Source organism: Clavelina lepadiformis, chromosome 1, assembly GCF_947623445.1.
Source record: "Clavelina lepadiformis chromosome 1, kaClaLepa1.1, whole genome shotgun sequence".
In the NCBI taxonomy this organism is placed as follows: Eukaryota; Metazoa; Chordata; class Ascidiacea; order Aplousobranchia; family Clavelinidae; genus Clavelina; species Clavelina lepadiformis.
This window is the reverse complement of record NC_135240.1, coordinates 11282286-11300245: the sequence shown is the minus strand read 5'-3', so window position 1 is coordinate 11300245 and position 17960 is coordinate 11282286. Positions and strand designations below refer to the sequence as shown.

General features: G+C 40.0%; 4 protein-coding genes across 4 annotated transcripts; 3 read left to right on the top strand and 1 right to left on the bottom strand.

Moving 5' to 3' along the window:
* Window positions 1–2419: 2419 nt before the first annotated feature.
* On the top strand, window positions 2420–3680 carry LOC143458994 (uncharacterized). Its single transcript, XM_076955927.1, has 4 exons — window positions 2420–2481; window positions 2589–2714; window positions 2949–3087; window positions 3410–3680. The coding sequence occupies exons 2-4, from the start codon at window positions 2591–2593 to the stop codon at window positions 3480–3482; spliced, it is 336 nt and encodes a 111-aa protein (XP_076812042.1). The 5' UTR covers window positions 2420–2481; window positions 2589–2590; the 3' UTR covers window positions 3483–3680.
* Window positions 3681–3704: 24 nt separating this feature from the next.
* On the bottom strand, window positions 3705–5897 carry LOC143458970 (uncharacterized). The gene has a single exon (XM_076955889.1). It carries the CDS (start codon window positions 5211–5213, stop codon window positions 4281–4283), a length of 933 nt encoding a protein of 310 aa, XP_076812004.1. The 5' UTR covers window positions 5214–5897; the 3' UTR covers window positions 3705–4280.
* A 184-nt stretch (window positions 5898–6081) lies between these two features.
* Window positions 6082–7065, top strand: LOC143458985 (uncharacterized). Its single transcript, XM_076955914.1, has 4 exons — window positions 6082–6296; window positions 6453–6573; window positions 6659–6775; window positions 6953–7065. Exons 1-4 carry the CDS (start codon window positions 6222–6224, stop codon window positions 7060–7062), a joined length of 423 nt encoding a protein of 140 aa, XP_076812029.1. The 5' UTR covers window positions 6082–6221; the 3' UTR covers window positions 7063–7065.
* An 8039-nt stretch (window positions 7066–15104) lies between these two features.
* LOC143458977 (uncharacterized) lies at window positions 15105–17089 on the top strand. The gene is made up of 5 exons (XM_076955901.1): window positions 15105–15779; window positions 15889–15988; window positions 16080–16214; window positions 16288–16342; window positions 16573–17089. The coding sequence occupies exons 2-5, from the start codon at window positions 15959–15961 to the stop codon at window positions 16962–16964; spliced, it is 612 nt and encodes a 203-aa protein (XP_076812016.1). The 5' UTR covers window positions 15105–15779; window positions 15889–15958; the 3' UTR covers window positions 16965–17089.
* Window positions 17090–17960: the final 871 nt, after the last annotated feature.

The window sequence follows — 17960 nt, the reverse complement described above, 5'->3', positions numbered from 1 at the left end:
TGCACCAATCACGTGATTTGAAGAATGTATATGCTATGTTGCCATTAAAATATTAGAACAAATAAGTTACTTAAACTGATTAACAACAAGTATTAAAGAGAGACAAAACTTTACTTTAGGTCAACGTTCCACTTCATCATCCTCAGCCTTTGCCTTTCTGACCTTATATCAGCAATTTTAAGTCCTCTTTATGTGTACCAACGCACTTGGGGTTTTCTATCGTGGGACATTCCAAATTTCTTATGCGGGGTAATACTCTGTAGGCAAAATGCGTATGCGACTTGTTGGTCGTCTTAACTATGCTACAAATCTAGTAAATAGGAAATACTGTAGTTTAAATCTATATAAAAATCGCTTGGTTATTGTCCGTGCGTAATTTTCACCATCTTGTCCTAGTTTGATGAGCGGCGTGATGTTTTTCAAAAAAAGAAGTTTGAAATGATTTTTACACTTCGTGCTTTTACCACTATTTTTATGCATTTGAAGTCTTTTTTCTGGTTAATTTTTTTTACTTCTGCGTTACTATAAGTATAAAGGCGTTGTAAAATCTATTACGTAATGAAACGTTATAAGGTAACTAACTGATGGCAACGTTTAGATTTTTATCTCCTGTTTTTTTCTACCAATAACTTGAAAGTTGAAACAGACTGGTTGTTCCAAATTGCAGGGGTTAGCACAATGAGAGCAAGTTTATTCGTATTATAGGCCTACTTATATTCATGTTAAATCTGCTACTGATGATTAAATCTGCTTTAATTGTGTTAATTGCAGCAATTTGGTACATCTTCAAACTTAAATTTTTTTGATTATGGGTTTTTTGACTTGGTTGGCAAACCCTTTACGACTCTATAAAAAATTGCAGATATTTTGGGGTGGTGATAATTTTACATCTGTGGCAACGTCATTTCATATATTATTGTTTGCTTTCTTCCGCTTTATTTCATTAATGTATCCACATCGATTCAAACGAATCACCAGCAAACATGTAAAGGTAAGACGGATATATACCTTATTTTTTTGATGAATTAGCGAGACCGAACCGAAAAATAAATTGTGAAAGTTAAACAATGACCTTTATTTAACTAGTTTATCACGAATGTATATTGCATATATAACACCGGTAAACAAAATTTTTTTTTCTTTGCTGCCTGAATTGTTGGACCTATTTTGGGGTATATTTGCAGCACCGATTCCAAAAATGTAATCAGTTTTTTCTCATCAACTCTAGTGTTTGAGATACTGTATATCTACAGTTTGGTCAACTACTTACTGTGGCCTATATGACTACCCTGCTGCATCATGCCTTTTATGCCGAAGCGTCATTAATTTTGCAACAGGAAATTAACAGTAAATGCAATGAGGTAGTTGAATGGTTTAAAAGCTACCAAAATTTTAAGTTACTCAGTTTCAAAGTTATATTTCAATTGCTGCCAAATCCCATAGTGCCTTCATATTCAGTGTTATCACCTGCTAACTATCACCTACTAGCGGGTATACAAAGTATTACCCATGTTTTCTCTGTTTGTGAGACAGTAGAGCAAGAAGTGAACACTGGACAACAAAAGAATGGGCTTCGAGAAATGAAATGAAAGTAGGTGAGAAAAACGTTGTTAATCGATCTGAAAAATGGACAAAAGTCACCATCACAGGGGGTCACCATATCTCATAAACTAAAGCTGATGGAAAAAACTGTCATTTTTGGAATCAGCGCCCCAAATAGGCTATACCCAAAAATAGTTCTAACATACCAGGTACCGAATTTTATGTTGACCAGCGTGATCTATATTAGAAATTTCCTTATATGCTTTGGCAATCGAATCAACTGTTTCAAAAAAGCATTCTTCTATCTTTTTAGTCATCATTTTTCCTATAATTTGTAGGTAAAGGTTAAGGTAAAATATAAGTTATAAGTATAAGGTATATTTATGAAACCTACAATATTAAACCGAATTTAGATCATTCTTTTGGTCGTTTGGATGATTTCTGTTGGAGTGGGTGTAGTTCCATTCGTAATCATGTTTGGTGTTCGTGAAATAGATCGACGATTTTACATCCCCGCACGATCATGGCCGTCCTGCACGGTATACGAGGAAAGGCAAGTTGTACTCGTATTAAGTTACGTCTCTTGCTGGTAGCTAAAACTTGTGTTTTTTAGTGATTTTTGTCTACGCGTACTTTTTTAACCGATCTCAAATTTTACAACAGATCCACAATGTACATTCTTGATTTGAAGCTTAGACGATGATATTACAAAGCTTTGAAATATATGTTTAAAAAATTTGGCTAAATATAAACGAAGGCGCTGTGCCCTGTTATATCAGTTAAATAAGTAACTGGTGTAATTTTGTAGAGTTCCTATGATGTTAATGTACTCGAAAATAGGATACTCATTATTCTTCTACATTCCCATGATCTTGATTACTGTTTTATCGCTTAAAATTGCTTGGTTTATTTATTCGCGGAAACGGAAGAGACGTGAAGGTATACCGAGACCGGTGCTCATATGAAGACTTTATATTGTACATCCAAATTCAAGTTTGTTTGCCGAAAGCTTTCTTGTTGATCTGTACTTTCTACTTAATGTTCAGCAATGAAGAAAAAATCTCAGAATGAAAACTCAAATGAGCTGAAGCAGCAGAATAAAGAAAAAGGAGCAATTCTGCAACTTTTCTTGATTGTTGGATCATTTGCACTGGGATATATCCCGCATACTGGTAGGTTCCTAAGTGTTCCGATCAAATAACCTACATTTTTCTTTCTTTGAAGCACAATATTTTATTGGTAATGTTTTTGATATTAAGTATGGTGGACGTTGAATGTCATCCCTAGTCTTGCAAAAATAGAAACTGAGATATTACTTCAAAATAGAAAAACGGTAGCTAAAATCAAAGCAGTTTTACATACGGCTGTGTATTTTTAATTCTTGTTTTATTTATTTTAAATTAAAGCCTACCACATCTACGTAAACACGATTTTGCCATGGACCAATTCAGAAGTATATTTCCAGTGGTGGTTTGGCCGAATCGAATATATCACACTTCGGGTTAGCGAATGCCTCAATCCTGTTTTCTACAACCTAGCTTCACCGTAAGTACAGTACTATATGATACGATGCTGGTTCTTCCTGCAATTGAAGAAAAGCATAAAGATATAGTTACCAAATAGAAAAGGCAAGGATAATTGACACGCGTTTCTATGTTACTCTATTGTATTCATAATACTGTAACTTTCTTAAAGTAACCTACTGCAACCTGCCTACTGTAAGATTATAAGCTCCTTTAATCATCAGCCGAAATCTTAAGTCCGATTGCAGCAGAGGTGGATAAATGCATTTGATGCTGTATCATCTGGACGATAGCGTTATGTGTAGACATATTCTTTTTAAAAAGTCTTTTTTCAATATTAACAGAAAAATTCGGAAAGAAACAAACACAACTATCAAGCAGATTTGCGGCGATCCGTTATCAGCAGCATCAAGCTAAAACCAGTTTCCGTTAACATTATTGACAAGGTTACAACAAACAAAGCAACGAGAAAGAATCTGCTCGCCAAAAAATGAAACACTTTACTTTGTTTCTTGCTTTATTCCCCTGAATCGAAGTATTTGCAACTTAAAGTTTGATTGCTCTTATATATCATTGAAAATTTATGGTCTTTTATAGCGTAATTTAAGAAAGGAATGCATTGCATGTACGTAAATCAAATGCTTGCAGCTTATATTTTAAACCAATAGCTTTGTACTATTACTATAAAACGAGACATTTTCATTTGCTGTTTTCTGTATACAACTAACATGACAAATGGTTTGTACACATTAGTAGTATAGAGTTGCGGCCCAAGGAACCTTGTTTTTGTTTATTAAACGCTCTCAAACGGTTTCAAGGCACGCTTAATAAAAAATAATTAAAAAAAAAGAAACAAAAATGATTGTATAAGTTTCGGAATAAACGCAAAGTACATTCAAAGCAGTGTATTTCGCAAATAAGAAACGGAAAATATTCTAAATCAGGAAGCACAGAGAAGGGTTCCAATTTTTAATTTATAGTAGAATTAAGTTCTTTGGGGTTCGGTTCGTAGTTATATTCACAGTTTTCACACTGAAACGGTTTATATCTGTTTTTAATGTATCGGAGCGAGAATTTGGTACAACCACATCGAATAAAAGCTGCTCTACATCCCTCGCAGTAAACCGGTTCTTCAAATTGTGGAACTGTTTTTCGTGCGTCTTTATTTCTTCGGATTCGGACGTAGTTTCTACATACGCATCGGAGGTCTGTAGATCAGCCTAGTGGCAATCCGGAAAAATCATATAAAGGATAATCGTTCTTACATCGTTGTGTTTCTGGTTTCTCTTGGTTTTCGTTTGAGTCTCCGCTTATATCTTTTCTTTTGCTTCCTTGGTTCTCCTGCTGCTCCAAGGGTCGTTTATTAGAGTCGCTCCTCTCCGCATTATGGGATCTCTCGTTTGTTGCTCCGAGTCGTAGCTCATCTGTTTCGGCAAAGTTAGAAGTTCCTTTGCGTCTTTCTTTGGGGGCTGGTGCTGGTTTTTCCTCGTCCAATGCCGGAATCTGGGGAGTCGTTGATGGAGAATCTTGTCCATGTGTGTTGCTGGTGCTTGCTTGCATTTGCTTGGGGCATTCTTTAAACTTGTGTCCCTGCTCCGTGCAAAAAGAGCAGGTTTGGATTTGTCCATCATAACTTACCGCGCATCGTATCTTGCCCAAGTATAGGTAGGATGGTAGCTGGTGGTGTTTCATCTTTTGTTTGTCCACTTTGTAAATTCTCCTACCATCTTTGATTCCGTGTTTGTCCACACCCAAACGGGCTGGACCTTGGATATCGAAGTTTGCAAGTATTTCATCCAGATGTTGTTGTGGGTAGTCAATTGGTACCCATCGAATGGTAAGGTCGATTCGTTGGTCACCATGAGCGTTGGCAGACTTTACCTCCTGCCTCTTTTCTAGTATGACTGGAAGTCGTATTGCATTTTTCTTATTGTCTAAGGTAATATTTACCACATTTCCGGGATTCTGGATGATGCCTTCAACGTAGCGTATCGGTATTTGGATCTTTTTCAGTAGTGAGTAGATATCCTCTCTCTTGTTTTCGTTTGCCAAATGGATTGACACTTCTCGGTGATTGCTGTACTCTGCAGCGAGGTCGTTGTTCCATTGTCTTTTTACTCTGTCTGCATACGTGAAAGTCTCAGCCATTCTTCACATACACTTTTCTAAACTTTCAATGTTCACTCTAATTTCACTCCTTTCCAAGACCTTTACCTCCTTTACCACGACCGGACATGATTATTTGTTTTCTTTGAAAGATACGAAATGTGGCCCTAGGAACCGCTGCACAGGTTACAGGTTAAGAGTAGTTTTAGAGCTATAGCGCCACCACGCGATAAACATTTGCAGGTTACAGATTGCGTTCCTTTTCGAGGATACGGTGTGCAGGTTGGGCTACGAGTTAATGAAGAAAGGAACTAAACATCTTGGGTTTGTGGAAACAACTTATATGGGAATACGGCCGTGCCTTGAAATTAATGCGTCATGCGTTGGAATGAATTACGGTGACGAAATGATATATGACGAGAAGCCTCAGGCTATTACAGCGAATTCAATGCGTGTTATTAAGGCGTTGCCTTGGAATAAATGACGTCGTTTGAAAGAAGTCGGGTTTGCAAACAAATCAGATGGCTATTGTTTACAGGTAACTGGAGATGTCAGGTTTTCGTGTTATTGTTCGCGAAACACAAAAGTCAAATGTTGTTGTGTACAGGTTACTAGAAATGTTCAAAATCTAGAGGAATGAAGCGAAGACAATTAGACTAGCCTTTATGAAGAGAAAGGAGCAGTAGCTATTGCCAAAACGCTTTGAAAGGATTATTGAGGTTTAAATCAGTGCTGAAACAAAGCAGGAAAAAAATAATTGTTTTCTAATGCCAAACCATTGCAAATAGAATAATATACAAGGGATTCCTTTTCATATCGAAGTATTTTGTTCGCAGCAAATTCAAATATTAGGAAGTTATAGTGAAGTTAGATGACCCTTGTGATACTTTATCTTGGTTAGAATCGTGATAAGACGAATGCTTAGACGATTATTGTTTTAAACATTAATAGGTCTTCTGTTAAGAACCATGGTGTAAGCGTGAATATGTCTACTACTAAAAATAGAAAAGACGTAAAACCAAATACGAACCACTTAATACTCCTCCACCGATGAAAGTCACACCTAAGAATGAACACAATCGTGATAACAGAACCACTGAAAGCCTATCGTCAAGAAACTATCATGTCAGTAAACTCATAGAAATATAATAAAAGCATAAGCGAATAGTATCTGTTGTATTTGTGTCAATTCAGTTTGAACAAACGCAATTAAGAATTGACTATGAAATAGTGATAACAGATGTTAATTGTAGCTTAATAACCATAATCCCGTTGTCTTAGGTACACTTTAGTTTGGTAAAATTCCACCTTACCGCGGATTTCCCAGATCTAGAAAGTGACGGGAGGTTGTTGAGACAAGTTGGAGACCCACCACGACAACGAAGTCATTCCATTCAACCCGGTAGGTTGGAAAATCATGTTTGAGAAGCACGTTCCAGTGAAACGTAGGTTTTGATTACGTCACAATCCTATTTCTGTTACTGCAGGTGATCCAGCACGCGAGACCTATCGTCTTTCAACTTTCAAACTACTTCCCAGAAAAGTTCAGGTCGATGTTCGTAAGTTGGCTTCTGCTGGTTTTTATTTCACTGGTTGTGTTTCAGGTAACTTCTTGTTCTTTTAAAATAATACTAAAAATAAAAAAAATTATTTAAACTAGAGTCTTGGATACATAAAATACGGGACTTAATTTCTAATCAAACCAATACGTTAAAACAAGTTGCGTGAATAATTTTAAGTTCAAGAACACCATAATAAAATAAATCTCAACTTAATTCCAGTTACGGTCAATCTTACCGAGAATGGGAAGTCGAAGATGACCCGAAGCTACTCCGATGGCATAGATCCAATTGTGACATCATTAACAGAACGGATACAAGAAACAAACTAATCGGTTAGTTTTGGCAAAGATTTAAATTGTGTTAGTAAGAAAAAAGAGAAGTATTGAATCAATCTGAAATATATTATCTGTAATACTGTCACGGGATTATTTTTATGCGCCTGTTTTGTAGACACCACATTATACACCGTCTTTTCTTTGCATTGTGTTGTTTTTATGCATGTTCACGGTCTGCCGTATTTTACTTGTTTATGTTCTTTTACTTGTTCTTGTACACCTGTTTTTATCAACTCTGTTGTGACGTCTCACGTAGTTACCCCAAAGGCTTAATTAGTATCGTGTTTTACGTTCCACGTTGATTCCTTCATCGCGTGGAATTTGTTTGGTGTAGTACTGTGCTCGGCTGGGCGACGGTTGTCGGCAGTTACGTTTTGGTTTTAGAGTAAGGTGGATGTTTTTATGAAAGAAAATGCCATTAAAAGTTAACAAGGCAAAACCGGCTAAGTGACTAGCCGTTAAGGCGGGAAGATTCCTGGCTAAGGAAAATCTTGGTTACAATTGGCGAGCGCGCCAGGATCCCGCAGTCAAAAAGGTATCAAGGTATTGTTTAACAGTATGGCTTTTAATGTGACGTTGCCTCCACCGAGATATAAGTCCAATGAAGACTTTCAGGACTTTCTCAAAGTTTTTAACTCTTACTGCGCCAGCGTTAGGGCAAATCAAGATTTTAAGAAACACCTCCTCATTGAAAGTTTCGATAAGGACTTTGTCTGGGAAATTCAAGGGAAAGATGCCTCCGTCTACGACTTAGAGTTCGACGAGTTGGTGGAAAGGGCTTCAGAAGCAGGGCAATCAAAGGCGGAAATCAGCAGATTAAAAAACAGCCTTTTGGATAGGGTACAAGAACCGGACGAATCTACACAATCATTCGTCTACGCTTTGCGGAAGCAGGGTGACATGGCATATGCTAGTGCCGATCAATCACCTGTAAAAAATGAGGTACTCTACTTGGCATTGATCCGGGGTTTGAGAAACCGCAAAATATCGGAAACCTTAGTCGCAGACCTAGAGATCGGCAGAGACTTCTTCACTACCAGCGCCCGAGCCATTGCCCTGGACGTCTCGGAAAAGACTCCGTGTTCAGACGTGTTCACTGTCGCTCGACTTTCACATGGAGACGAAAGCGGCCAGGACGAAGCGACTGTTTTGATGAAGAATGAACTTGCTAAGATAAGTGGCGAGATAAAATTGTTTAACGACAGTATTCAAGGCCGGATTTCCAGTATTGACGAAACGGTGTCTTCAGTGAAAACGCAAATGAACACTTTACAACGAGACGTGGATCGCCTCCATTGGAAACCACGCGCACCGGGTCCGTCTGAAGGTAGAAATCAACGATACCGAAACCGTAAGTTCCCTTCCGATAAAACACGTGGGGTCCGAAACAACCCACGTTCAAATGCAAATCCGTCTAAATATGATTCATTTAGGCGAGATCGCTTATTAAACCGTCAAAGCCTAGTCACGAAACACAACCCTCGGACTAACGCATTTGATGTAAACAGATCAAAGTTAAGTTGGAATCGATCCCGTCCGACTGCTCCAGCCACCGCAACACCCGCTCAACAACAATACCGGAAAAGTTTATGCAAGTATGTTAATATAATGTTGTGTTCTATGCCCATTTGTGCTCTGGTAGACACGGGAGCCAGCGTATCACTCATGTCTAAAACTTTGTTCGATAAAGTTTCGTCCGAAAATCCGAGTACTACAGTACACTAGGCCCCACGTTAGATACACAGTTAACAACGGCTAGCGGGACGGCCCTACAGGTGTTAGGCCTTGTCACGTTATCAGTGCAAGTGGCTGGTTTGATCACAGAGTGTGAAATCTACGTCGTTAATCAACTCACAGAAAATTTCATCATTGGGTTAGATTTCGTCCAACATCATCAATGCCGGATTTGCTACAAAGACAAAATTTTAGAAGCAGGATCGTCGTCAACACCCCTGCTCGATGGGAAAGTGACCTTACAGCGGAACGAATTTTATATCGTCGAAGACCTGATCGTCCCCGCTTCCACCGAGGTGTGTACTTTCGGCATATTTTGTAGGGATCCGATGCTTAAGATGCCCGACGTTGAGTTTCTGGCACTAGTTGAAGGTAATCTCCGATTGAATGATAAATATGGGGTACTAGCAAGTAACTACCTCACGCAAGTTCATAACGGAAAGGTTCCCATCCGATTGGCTAATTTCAGTGATGACGAAGTCAGATTAGTCAACGGAACCAGGGTCGCTACCCTTCATCCAGTCTCTGTGTTCGGCGGAGGTGATGTTTACCAGCCCGGTACGTGCGCGTTAGTTTCGAGATTAAATTCCACGTGTGACTGCAATAATAACCGATGCTTTGTGAACTCCTACCAAAGATGCTCCGTAGCGTCGGTAGAAGAACATCGTTTTAAACCCCAGCGTGATCACTTGCAAGCTATTGAAGAAGGCGTAGATTTAGGGACGAAGCTGTCTAAGAGTGAACGTCGCGAAGTACTCGATTTATTATCGAAGCATTGGAAGTGTTTTTCGACCAGTCAATTCGATCTAGGCAAAACCGACTTGATAGAACACCATGTCGACATTGGGACTAGCGCCCCTGTGAGACAACCGCATCGCCGAATACCCCCTCGAGACAAAGCGCAAGGTAGAAGAAATCCTCACGGAAATGGAGAAGCAAGGCTTGATTCGCACATCCACATCCCCTTGGTCCAGCGCCATTGTTCTTGTACGGAAAAAATCGGGCGAGGTGAGGTTTTGTGTTGATTACAGGCGCGTAAATGACCTGATGAAAAAGAACAGTTTCCCAATCCCACGTGTCGACGAGAGCCTGGACGAATTGTCGAGTAACATTTATTTTTCTACTCTGGATCTGCGTTCAGGGTATTGGCAAATACCCATGAATCACAGGTCCCGCGAGGTTACTGCTTTTACCACCCACATGGGGTTATATGAATGGAACGTTATGCCGATGGGTCTTAGCAATTCGGCAGCTACATTTCAACGATTGATGCACATCGTTCTAAATGGATTGGAGTGGCGCGGCGCTTTAGCATATTTAGACGATGTGATAGTGTATGGTCGCACATTCGGGGAACACATGTCTCGTTTAAGCGACGTTTTAAGTCGACTGGAAGAAGCCGGTTTAACACTGAAACCGTCCAAATGCTCTCTTTTTCAAGAATCGGTGAAATTTTTAGGACATAAAATTTCTAAGGAAGGCGTGATGTGTGACGCCGAGAAAGTAGAGGCAGTCGCGAATTGGCCGATACCTCGTACCGTGAAACACGTTCGACAGTTTGTGGGTCTGACATCATATTATAGGAAGTTTATTCCAAATTATGCCAAAATTGCCTCACCGTTGCACAAACTCACCGAGAAGAACAAGACGTTTCAGTGGACCGAAGAGCATCAGGACGCCTTTGCTACATTGAAGCGTTTGCTGTGTACCGCACCAGTGCTGTCATACCCAAACTACGACAAGCCGTTTATTCTCGACACCGATGCATCCGATAACGCAATTGGTGCTGTTCTGTCACAAGTCACAGATGACAGAGAGAGTGTGATCTCGTATTGTAGCCGATCTCTAGGGAAAGCAGAAAAGAACTACTCCACGACTCGAAAAGAGCTTCTGGCGGTCGTCTGGGCAACAAAATTGAATAGGTGTCACCTACTAGGTCAAAAGTTTTTGCTGAGGACGGACCATGCATCGTTGCGTTGGTTATGGCAGTCAAAGGAGTTGTATGGACAATGCGCTCGATGGGTAGAACACCTTGCCGAGTACAATTTTGAGCTACTCCATCGACCAGGATAAAAACACAAAAACGCTGACGCGTTGAGTCGACGCCCTAACGAAGGTACACAGGTGAACCTCCCGTACAAATGGTATGACCAACAAGTTGCAACAAGCCTCGAAGATTCCAAGCAAACAGTCAACAACATAGATCTTAGAGGCAACATCGGGTTTCTTCCGAATGAAGTACTGAATCTACAGGAAGAGGACGCAGAGATTGCCCCCGCTTTGAGATGGCTACAGTTGGGGAAAAGACCTCCGTACAAACACGTTAAAAACTTGTCAAGAATGACTAAGCATCTATGGGCCCAATTTGGAAGTTTACACACTTTTGACGGCCCAGTTTATTGGGCAAATAGTAATCGCAGTTTACCGGGAACACACTGTTATCGACTTATAACTCCGGAACCTATGCGTTTGTCTGTTTTGCAGTCACTACACGATTGCGTTCTTGGCGGGGCTCATTTAGGGTTGACGAAAACTTGCCACAAAGTAGAAGAAAAATTTTATTGGCCTGGTTGGAGACAGGACACCGAAAAATATTGCCGAAACTGCGGTTTATGTCAAAGGAACAAGAAACCGCCGGCCGAGCCAAGGGCGAGGTTGGTTCCGTCCACAGAAGATAGAGCGATGCAGAGAGTAGAAATAGACGTCGTGGGAACCCTACCTATGACATCATCAGGTTTTCAATACATCTTGGTGGCGTGCGATTTATTTACCAAGTATGTAAGGGCCTGGCCCATGCGCAATCAAACAGCAAAAACCACAGCGGACGTCTTGTTCCACCGATGGTTCACAGTTCATGGTGTACCAGATGTTATCCACAGCGACCGGGGTGGGAATTTTGAGAGCGAGGTCTTCAAAGAACTGTTACGATTGATGGGTTGTTCGAAAACAAGGACCACAAGTTATCATCCAGGAGTTATTATCAAGGAGTTGAGAGAAACAACAAGACTATCATCACCATGTTACGAAATTACGTACAGGAAGATCAACGTAGTTGGGATCAAGCTTTGTCAGCCGTCGTGGCGGCCTATAACGCGAGCGTCCACGACAGCACAGGTGTATCGCCGCATTTTTTATTAACTGGTCGTACGCTTCGTTTACCTGCGGATTTATTGGGCACACTGACCGGTGGAGTGCTGAAAACGCCGGTTATTCAGGATTTACAAACGCGGTTAAAGATTGCAGAAAAGACGGTGCGGGAAACGCTACGAAAACAACGAACGAAGATGGCTGACCTCTACGACCAACGACAAAGGGGGCTACCAATTGAAGTGGGGAAAGAAGTATGGCTGAAAGACCCAGTGGTCCCACAGGGAGAATATCGTAAATTTCATCTTCCTTACAAGGGCCCCTTCACGGTAGTGAACGCGCGACATCCCACGTATACTATTAAAGACGAAGCCGGCAAAGAACAAACGGTTCATTTTAACAGAATGAAATTAAGGGTTCATAGTGATGACAAGCGTGATAATCAACTCCCGTACGATCATGTTTCGGATAATGGCATTAACCACTGTTCTCCTTTTGAAGGTTTGGTGTTCATACCACTAAATTCAACGGATACCATCACCGGAGAATCCGAGGCTACATCAATCAATACGAGCGCGACTGAGCAATTATCCAGTAGTCAAGGACGGGAAGACTCGGCAGTAGGGCAACTCAGGATCACAGAGGAGGGCAATAACGAGACAATAGAGACAAGCCAACCTGCCCTCGAAGAGAACGGCCCCATTCCCAGCGAGACCACTTTGGCCATGACGGAAAGAAACCTACCGCCACGGCGAGCCCGTAGACAAACACGCTTTTACCCGGATATTGAATAACTTTTCCGGGGCCGGAAAAGAACTGGACTGGGGGGGATGTCACGGGATTATTTTTATGCACCTGTTTTGTAGACACCACATTATACACCGTCTTTTCTTTGCATTGTGTTGTTTTTATGCATGTTCACGGTCTGCCGTATTTTACTTGTTTATGTTCTTTTACTTGTTCTTGTACACCTGTTTTTATCAAATCTCTTGTGACGTCTCACGTAGTTACCCCAAAGGCTTAATTAGTATCGTGTTTTACGTTCCACGTTGATTCCTTCATCGCGTGGAATTTGTTTGGTGTAGTACTGTGCTCGGCTGGGCGACGGTTGTCGGCAGTTACGTTTTGGTTTTAGCGTGACGCGACACCTGATCAAAAGACACTTTATCGAACGAAACTTAATCGAACGACAGTTTATCGAACGACAGCTGATCGAAACGACAGCTGATCGAAACGACAGTTGATCGAACGACAGTTGATCGAACGACACTTTATCGAACCGACAGTTGATCAAACGACACTTTATCGAACCGACAGCTGATCAAAGCGACAGTTGATCGAATCGACTGTTGCTTCTCCCGCACACAGTCATAGCAAAACTTGGCGTACAGTTGGATTGTTTGCTGTAGAAAATTAAAATTTGGTGACTTTTCATAAAAAATGTTCAGCTATCTGTCCATGTTTGTTTGATAAAGTTGGATTTTGTAATTTTTGAGATATTGTGATATTTATATAATTTTGCTCTCTCCGCATTGAAGCGTAACGTTTTCGTTTACTCATTTACGCACCAATAACTTGACTAACTACTCTTTCGTTCTCTTCTCACAGCGGGGGCGCGGCGTAACAAGAAGAATTTCTAGAAATGTGTCACTTTTAGAAATACCTAATTTACACTAAATTCACTTTCTTTAGTTTTACAATTATGATGTATACAGGAAGCCAGATGATGTTTCTACTAACCTGTAAAAATCTCATCAGTCTACGACGCGTAGTTTTCTAGTAATTAACGATTGCAAATGTGTGTGCGGGGTTGGCCACCCTAGTTTTTTTAGTAAACTCGCGAGCCTGGTTAGGATAGGGTTAAAAGATCCACAATTTATCGAAACAACTGACGATATGCACTGTTAAAAGCACGACAACTGACGAAGTGCACATTTCAATCGCATTCATTTAATTACAAGTTGTGTGCAATTGCTCGAAGATAACTTTTTATGTCAATATTCGTTGAGTCATAATTTTCGACTATGCTCTTCAGCCGTTGGTTGACAGCGTCGTAGCGCTTCTTCCGAGGTGGGCCATCAATTCCAGCACTCAATTGCTCAATTAACATTTCGTTGGAACCTTGTTCCCGCTTAATTTTTTTGACGAGTCTGCGAAGCGTCGGATGGGATATTGAGACACGCTTGCTGAACGCATTGTGCCATCCTTCAATACTATTATTCGTTCGTGGAAGGTCATCTTGAACCCGGTGGAAGACATTCCAACACCGGATAGGAAATAGAGGTTGACGACGATTCCTGCGACACAATCGTCCAATCCAAGTAGTTTCGAAGTAGTCAATGTATTCAGAAAAGTGCTGCTCATCGTCGTCACTGAACGTGGCCAGGAAGTCCTCGAATCGTTGTACAACGTCTTCAGGCGGAACGAATGCCAGTGCCTGGAAGCATTTTATGCGAAGTTCTCGGTAACGGTGTATACGAGTGGCACCGTGCGATTTTCATCGACCAGCGCGTGTATCGTGTACAGCTGGTATCCAAGTGGGGCAACATCAAATGTACCGTCACAAAACCAATTAGCGCAGTTGTTCAGTATATCCAGATTCTTTTGAGACGCAAACATATAGAATTCGTTCTCATCGTCTTCCTCGACAACGAAAGCTTCTCCCCTCGGTGTCACGCGGAGTTCATCCATCAAGCCGTTTCCTTCTGGACATACGCGCTTTCGCTGTATCATCCGCTTTAATGATGTTGCTTTAGGGAGAGCACCAGCGGTATATACATCACAATTCATTAATGTACACCATTACAAAGACCGCACATCACAATGGCTTATTGTCTCAATGTTTGAGAAACACGCAAAAATCTTGTTTGAACTGTCGGTTCAATAAAGTGTCGTTCGATCAACTGTCGGTTCGATAAAGTGTCGTTCGATCTGCTGTCGGTTCGATAAAGTGTCGTTCGATCAACTGTCGGTTCGATTAAGTGTCGTTCGATAAAGAGTCGTTCGATCATCTGTCGTTTCGATCAGCTGTCGTTCGATAAAGTGTCGTTCGATAAAGTGTCTTTCGATAAAGTGTCATAGTACCTGGTTTTAGAGTAAGGTGGATGTTTTTATGAAAGAAAATGCCATTAAAAGTTAACAAGGCAAAACCGGCTAAGTGACTAGCAGTTAAGGCGGGAAGATTCCTGGCTAAGGAAAATCTTGGTTACAATACCAACAAAGCGTAAAGATGGTTTGATGCTTAATACGTTTCAAAAGCGTTAATTAACCGAATTAATTCTTGATTCATTTTGTAGTATCATTCAGCGCCACGTTAATTTGCCTTATTATACTACCGTTTATGCTGTCATAATAGAACGAGTTACATGGGTGATTAGCGATTCCCTGTTCATATGACGTTACATCAACTACATTGTAAATATTGGTAAATTCTAAATTCCATTATTCGTCAATTCGTGCTTACGCCACCCCATGGCCATCGAAACGCGACAAGTTTAGCAACACGACCTCCAAAATCTGGGAATCCACAGGCTTCAGAAGATCAAAGAAGACCAATCACAATAGGAAAAGTCAATATAAATGACATTGGCATCACATCAAATTCACCAAACGCCACGTCGGTAACAAGGTTTCAAACAGCTATATTTAGAAATTCTTCGTGCTCCACCCCTCCACCTAGTGTGGTTGTGTCAACCATGGCGAACTCACATAAAAATCTTGCAACAAATTTGGGGAACATGAACTTGTTTCCATGTACGAATCCGGTAAATCCCCACATGAAGAGCGAGAAATCTCGTCTTCAAATTTTCCTTGATGACTCACCATCGTGACCTGCACATAGATTCGCGCAAATCCCAAACAAATTGCAAACGCAGGACTATATTACTTGGGTGAGTGGATCTGATAAAGTAGTGGCTCATATTTTCAAGCTTAGGTCTCATGCATGAGACAAAAAAAAATTTGTTATGTTCTGTAATTACAAAGTCAAATATTCTCCAGGAGTAAGAGATCGAGCAAAATGTTGGTATTGCAACGGAGGATTACAAAATTGGGAGAGAGATGACGATCCATGGGAAGAGCACGCCAAGTGGTTTCCATTGTAAGTTGAATTTTCTGTCTCAATGAAAGAGTTTACCAAATTTGACTTTTTTATGATTTCTATGTTTAACAAGTTTCTATCTTCTGTCCAGGTGCGAGTTCGTTCTTCAACAAAAAGGTCCAGATTATGTTCATGGGATTGTCTTTCTAATCCCCAATCTAAGAAGACCGACAATTCAGAATCCAGCAAATCCAAATCAACTCAGGAATATTCAATCAGGACCAATGTAAACCTCGTTAAGTCGCGTTCTTGATTGTCATCTTGGTTTGTTATTTGTTGTTATCTATTTATTTGTTTAGTTTACAAAACGGACATCGAAATGGTGGCCCCGAAATCATCGATCCCAGGGAAGAGGTAAGATCTCTAGAGAGGAAAGCTGACGGAGAGATGTCTTCGTCTGAGAGAGATGTCTTGTGGAACAAGCAAAACTGATTAGATTCGACGAAAGAATGATAAAAACTGCTTTCAAATGGTGAAACTTTGTAACTGATTTATGTTTCTATCAAGAAAGTTGTCCAATTTTTTTTATTTTTTTATTATTAGATTAAATTTATTAATAAAGTTGAAAACCGATCTTTCTACAGGAAATACGAAACCACTGGCAATGGATTTTCAAGGCTTGAAATTTTCGTTGAGTCTATTCTTGCGATGGAGGAAGAATTTGCTTCCAATAGATCTAAAGATGAAGGATCGGACTCCGCAACAAAGAAAGAAACTCCTTCAACATCATTCAGTAATATGTCTACAACATCCGAACTTCAAGAGATTCGTCGTTTACAGGAGGAAAGAATGTGTAAAGTTTGTGGCAATGAACAAACGAGTGTTGTGCTTATTCCATGCGGACATATTGCTTGTTGTGTTGGTTGCGCTGAAAACGCATCGATTTGTCCCATTTGTTGTTTGCGAGTTCGAGAAAAAGTTCGATCTGTTATTGTTTAAAGGAAAAGTTTGTGGAATTAGAGTATCACTTTCGTAAGTTATTTCCTTGCTTTTTTAATTACGTTTTAATGTGAACGATTTTAGAAGGTTTTAATTCTATTTTTGAATTTATTGTTGTATAAGACTATATGATGAATTAATTAACATACGTTTTCCAATACATTTTCTGTGCTTTTTTGAAAATGTATTTCGGTTTCCTGCTTTTAGGATTATAGTTTACAGTAATTAGCAATAATCTATTGAGGGATCAGACAGATTCTTTTGAAATTTAAGTCAAAGCCGCGCTCTGGGGATTTTAATTTAAATGTGAACTATATTTAGAGCGCTACCTTTCGTTATCTGCACAATTGATTCAGTTACAAAAATCATCGCTGGCTGGCAGTACGACAACATCCAAAGCTTTTTTATTTAAATTTTTGTTTAAAAAACTTGCGTTGTGGTATTTTGCTGGAATTTCCAAAAGATCCTTTTCAAGTCGGGTCATGTGAGATAGGTATAAGGTATGCACTATAGCCTACCTATAGACGCTCTTGACGGCAACAAGCGCTAGATAAGTAAAGAAATACGCCAAAAAGGAAAGTATGAACAGTTGAACATGTATTAACATTGCTATAATATTATAATTCGTTAAATAGCCATTTTTTCATCACCATTGTGCAATATGCGTTTCACGATCGTCATAACTTGAAATCATTTACATCTGGCTACTCTCCAAGCTTTCAAGGAAAAGCATGAAAAGCAAACTTATATTCACGATCGATCAGCAATATTATAGTCTTAAAATATACATTAGTTTCTATTGGAATTATACTTACAATTATATTAAATTGAAACGTTTAAGGGTTCTGTAAACGCACACATCCAGTATGCTTGTGCTTTTTAACAGGTTCAGTAATAATACAACACTCCGAAGGATTAAAATAACTTAGTAGTTCATTAAAGCGGGTTACAAAAATTCTTCGATCAGCAAAACAAAAATTCCAACGCTTAAATGCCATGCTTTAAAATACAGTTTCTTGAAGGAATTTTGTAA

What these genes read in the sequence shown, in the direction of transcription:
- LOC143458994 (XM_076955927.1), top strand. Translation starts at nt 2,591, where the DNA reads ATGAAGAAAAAATCTCAGAATGAAAACTCAAATGAGCTGAAGCAGCAG. An exon ending in GGGATATATCCCGCATACTG is followed by an intron (nt 2,715 to 2,948) that starts GTAGGTTCCTAA and finishes TTTAAATTAAAG; the next exon opens with CCTACCACATCTACGTAAAC. An exon ending in TTCTACAACCTAGCTTCACC is followed by an intron (nt 3,088 to 3,409) that starts GTAAGTACAGTA and finishes CAATATTAACAG; the next exon opens with AAAAATTCGGAAAGAAACAA.
- LOC143458970 (XM_076955889.1), bottom strand. Translation starts at nt 5,213, where the DNA reads ATGGCTGAGACTTTCACGTATGCAGACAGAGTAAAAAGACAATGGAAC.
- LOC143458985 (XM_076955914.1), top strand. Translation starts at nt 6,222, where the DNA reads ATGAAAGTCACACCTAAGAATGAACACAATCGTGATAACAGAACCACT. An exon ending in AAGTCATTCCATTCAACCCG is followed by an intron (nt 6,574 to 6,658) that starts GTAGGTTGGAAA and finishes CTGTTACTGCAG; the next exon opens with GTGATCCAGCACGCGAGACC. An exon ending in TTTCACTGGTTGTGTTTCAG is followed by an intron (nt 6,776 to 6,952) that starts GTAACTTCTTGT and finishes ACTTAATTCCAG; the next exon opens with TTACGGTCAATCTTACCGAG.
- LOC143458977 (XM_076955901.1), top strand. Translation starts at nt 15,959, where the DNA reads ATGGGAAGAGCACGCCAAGTGGTTTCCATT. An exon ending in AATATTCAATCAGGACCAAT is followed by an intron (nt 16,215 to 16,287) that starts GTAAACCTCGTT and finishes TTATTTGTTTAG; the next exon opens with TTTACAAAACGGACATCGAA. An exon ending in TCATCGATCCCAGGGAAGAG is followed by an intron (nt 16,343 to 16,572) that starts GTAAGATCTCTA and finishes ATCTTTCTACAG; the next exon opens with GAAATACGAAACCACTGGCA.